The sequence below is a fragment of the Anneissia japonica genome, unplaced genomic scaffold (genome assembly GCF_011630105.1).
Source record: "Anneissia japonica isolate Jap-2015-1 unplaced genomic scaffold, ASM1163010v1 scaffold1231_len1163931_cov198, whole genome shotgun sequence".
NCBI lineage: Eukaryota > Metazoa > Echinodermata > Crinoidea > Comatulida > Comatulidae > Anneissia > Anneissia japonica.
This window is the reverse complement of record NW_022728604.1, coordinates 188,259-192,561: the sequence shown is the minus strand read 5'-3', so window position 1 is coordinate 192,561 and position 4,303 is coordinate 188,259. Positions and strand designations below refer to the sequence as shown.

At 36.4% G+C, this 4,303-nt stretch overlaps 1 protein-coding gene across 2 annotated transcripts in view; it reads left to right on the top strand.

Moving 5' to 3' along the window:
* The window catches only part of LOC117114402 (carbohydrate sulfotransferase 10-like), a 7,666-nt gene extending 3,387 nt beyond the window's left edge, over positions 1 to 4,279 (top strand). Inside the window, exons 4-5 of one of the 2 annotated variants that reach the window (XM_033258067.1) lie at positions 2,245 to 2,262; positions 2,933 to 4,279. In XM_033258067.1, the coding sequence (XP_033113958.1) occupies positions 2,245 to 2,262; positions 2,933 to 3,802 (888 nt within the window). In that variant the 3' untranslated portion in view covers positions 3,803 to 4,279. The remainder of the gene's footprint in view (positions 1 to 2,244; positions 2,263 to 2,932) is intronic. The other variant, XM_033258068.1, reaches the window with a different exon arrangement.
* The last annotated feature ends 24 nt before the right edge of the window (positions 4,280 to 4,303 follow it).

Genomic DNA, 4,303 nt, shown 5'->3' with positions numbered 1-4,303 from the left:
TGGGCATATACCTAAACTTAAGCCTAGACCTACGCTCAAGTCTAAGTCTGGACCTACGCTCAAATCTGAGCCTATACTTAAGCCTGAGCCTAGACTTGTGCATGTGCCTAGGCCTAAGCCTAAGCCTCAGCCACAACAACCCGTAAGTAACTACAGCATATACAATATAAAAGCCAAAATTAAAAGCATTAGGCCTACAGAGACCATTTGACGTTGGTGAGCATTTTAGATGTAAAGATAAAAATAATGAATGAATGCATAAGAAATAGAGTAGCAAAACGAATGAAAGAGCGAGCGATATATAGATAGAAATGTCAAAAGCGGGCAAACAAGTTATTGAAAAAGTACTGACAAATCATTATTGTTCATTAAAACAGTGTGAGGGTTCGGCATTCGAAGTATTTGTTAAACTTTAAAATATTTTCCTACGACGCACATTCATATAAATAATTGTTTAATTATTTGGCATCATTCACAGTACAAAGACTTCAGACATCTGGTTGTGAATTTGCAACAGAGCCTAAAAATAAATACAAAAATAATTTCTATAATTATTTAGTGCCTTAATGGCACAAGCGATGAAACTTAAATGAGATACACAATAATGGAGACACAGGGATATGGTATGTGGTGGGAACAAGATAATGAATCTTTGAAATGATAACAATATCAATATCAAAAGAAGGTCTATGATAAGGAATATGGGGGTGGGGAGGGAACAAGAAATGGTGACGAGGGGAGACGGGACTGAGGGTGATATGATAATTTTTTTTAAGTCAATGCATGCTTGATCACTCAGGATACCCATGTCACGATTAAGGGTTAATATGCGAGCACTAATTATGATGATGAGTTTGGCTTCTGAGCGTCTTCTGTGGTCGAGAGATGAAAGATTGTCAACTAGCAGAACACGTCGGATGTTGTCAATCAGGAAAGTCAAAGTGATTGACGACAGGGAACAAGCTTAAACCACGGTGTAAGGTTCGCAAACACCTCGTCACCGACAGCCTCCCACAATCCTCTTCCTCTACCAACCTTTCTCCTCTAATGTGACATATCTACAGTAATGTTGGTTATTATTATCTCCTCACGTGCAATATCTGTGATCATGGCTCTTATATAGGCGAAACCGGTACCGTACCGTACTAAATTCAAATTCCGGTTTAACAACCACGGACAGCGTGTCTGTAACACGAGCAAAGAGTTCCCTGTCGCGATATTTCAAAAAAATTCATGAACATTATTGTACTGTAGATCCTATTGTTAATTTTTATTAACTTTCTATTATACTTTGGGATGAAGGACACATTCTACGTTAAAGGGCTTTTGGACTATTGCTCTTAGCTCCACCCTCTTAAGGACCTCCACAACAGACAGCGTAAGCGTATCATACTTGCTTGTTTGAGGGACATGCCCGTATTCCACATTTTTTTCCGTTGATCATTAGGTCAATAGACCGATTCACAATAAATGAATAAAATTAATCACTATTACTAGTCCTACAGTAATGAATAAAATAATTGTAAACCGGCAATTGTGGCGCCAGTGGGCCACACTGTATGGGCAAAATTTGTGTGAAGTTAGCTTAGGCCTACACAGTGGAGTTTTAATAAACTTTATTTAAACAACTATTTAGTATTTTGTATTTGCAGACTGACAGTAAATGTAATGTTTTAAAATTTAGAATCCATTGAGTCAAATCAATCACTTGTTTTATTTTAGCATTGATTCAAATAGGCCTACTTAGCTTACATAGTGGAGTTTTAATAAACTTCAACTGAACAACTATTTAGTATTTTGTATTTGCCGACTGACAGTAATTAATGTAATGTATTAAAATTCAGAATCAAATCAAATCAATCAATCACTTGTTTTATTTTAGCACTGAATCAAATACAAGGCCCGAAGGCCAACACTAGGTCCCTTCACGATGTACAGAGCAGCTGATCATCAGGCTGTGGCGGACAGACTTGAAAACAGCGCAAACTATATGTTCTATAAGGAAGATTATGAATAATTCATGTGATTTTGCTTATCATCCTACGAAAACAAATTTCCCGTAATGAGGCGCCAAGTACGACAGGGTATAAACAAACTTATGTGTTAGACCCACCAGGAAGATACCTCCCTGGACCCACCAGTGATATAGTTTTTGTGGAGAGTTCTATCTTGTGTTACTAGTATCTTTGCTTTAACCTCTTACTATCGTGTTTTTTTTTTTCATAATCAACCCGTGCGCCGCAGAAACGTCTAGAAGGCAAGGTAAGATGATATTAATAACATGTCGACAAATAGAGCCCCGAAACCTTGACTCAGAAATACCGGGTTGGTGTCCGACGGGGATACTTTTCCACCAAATTTTTACTTTTTGTATCTCATATTTCTTAGTTCTGGTTGCCTCATTGTTTGCTGTTATTGTACAGTGTTTTGAAGGACCATATTGTAGAACAACGTTAAGATCTCGTCTGTATATAGTGTTATCCTGTCTACAGATGTTTTAAATAAAATATTAAAATAAAATAAAATTGGTCATCCGTCAAAACGTAGGACCAATTGCTAACTCCCTGATAAAACTACATTCACACTGTACCTTGCATGCCTGTCAAATAAAATTAACTGAAATGAACCTTAACACATTCCATTTTAGAGAAAAGTTCCACTACCACAGCATAGAGTGCGGTATATCTGCGCAAGCGCACTAGTACACCAAAGAAAATAACATAACAAGTAAATAATTAATAATAATGACAGCAACAGCAACAACAACACAATACGGTAATAATAATAATAATAATAATAATAATAATAATTATTATTATTATTATTATTATTATTATTATTATTATTATCATTATTATTATTATTATTATTATTATTATTATGATAATAATAATAATAATTATTATTATTATGTAAATTTTCCTTTTTTCAGATAAAGAGTTCACGTAGTTTACAGATGGAGAGGTCCCACAATAGGTCAGTCGCAAGGGCAGCTGAATTGAGTAATTTGAAGGAAAATTGCAAAAAGCATATGGGTCACTATGGGTATTCCATTACCAATGCCTTGAAGACCAAGAAGGGAAAACTAGGATATTCGCTGGCATATGTGGACTCACACCATTTTATAATCAATATGGTACCGTTTTCCGGTGACAATTTCTGGAAAAAGCTGGTGCTGGGCGTGCAGGGTTACAAGAACCCAGCCGCCGACCGGATAGAAAAAATGCTAAATCACATGTCGTCCCTAGACAAGTATGGGTTCGCCGATCGACTTATGTCCCACAAAAAGGTTCTTTTGAAACGAAACCCTCTAAAGCGATTGATTGCTGCTTACAGAGATGCGTTCGAAGGCAAGTTTGTAAGAACTGAAATTCAGGAAATACGAACCAGTATAAACGACTTCTTGAAAATTAGCGAGGACCCCTCAAAACCGGTTACATTTTCAGAATTTGTCAGCTATGTTTCGTCGTCTTTATCTCATCCAACCGCTGAACGATTATGGGGTCCAGTCGCCAAGCGGACCTTGCTTTGCGACATCGAATGGGACTATACTTATTGCGTTGACAATCATTATGAGGATTACAGGCAAATAAGATCTGCTTTAAGATTGTCTCAAGCAGTTAATACTCCGCGTCTGGACCACTCAACCATTATTCCAGATAAAATAGTACGAGAATATTTTACAACAGTAGATAATGATATTTTGCAAAGGTTCTACACAACGTTTGAATTAGATTTTAAGTTATTGGATTATAAAATGCCAAGTCTGTCTGAGACAAGACAGGAGAATGGACTTGTTTGATTCAACAAATTTATAAAGAATGTTGATACCAAATAGCAATATGGTACAGACCCAAACAGACTTGCAAAATACAATTTTTAGTTCAGTTAAAACATGGAATAATATATCATTTAAAATTATCAAATGCCCAATGGCTATCTAGGAGTTTTGAAATGGGGAGGGGAGAGAGTGGGTAGGGCTCGATATGATATGAGGTGATTTTAAGTATTTAGGCGTATGCCTATTTTTTTTCTTCGGACGTTTTCATTTTGGGGAGGACTGTGGTGTATGGATCCCGTTTTCTTCGCACACTCCCTAGATACGCCACTGCAATGCCGGTTAATATCAAATTTGTATCTCCACCTAGATCCAGCCATTGTTTCCCACAGCATTGTTATTTTTTAGTATTTTGCCTTTTAATCTATATGTTATATATATATTTATATACGACTATATACTACCATAGTGGGAAACGATAACAATGGAAAGGGTTAGAAATAATACCTTAAGGCGAAAATACTG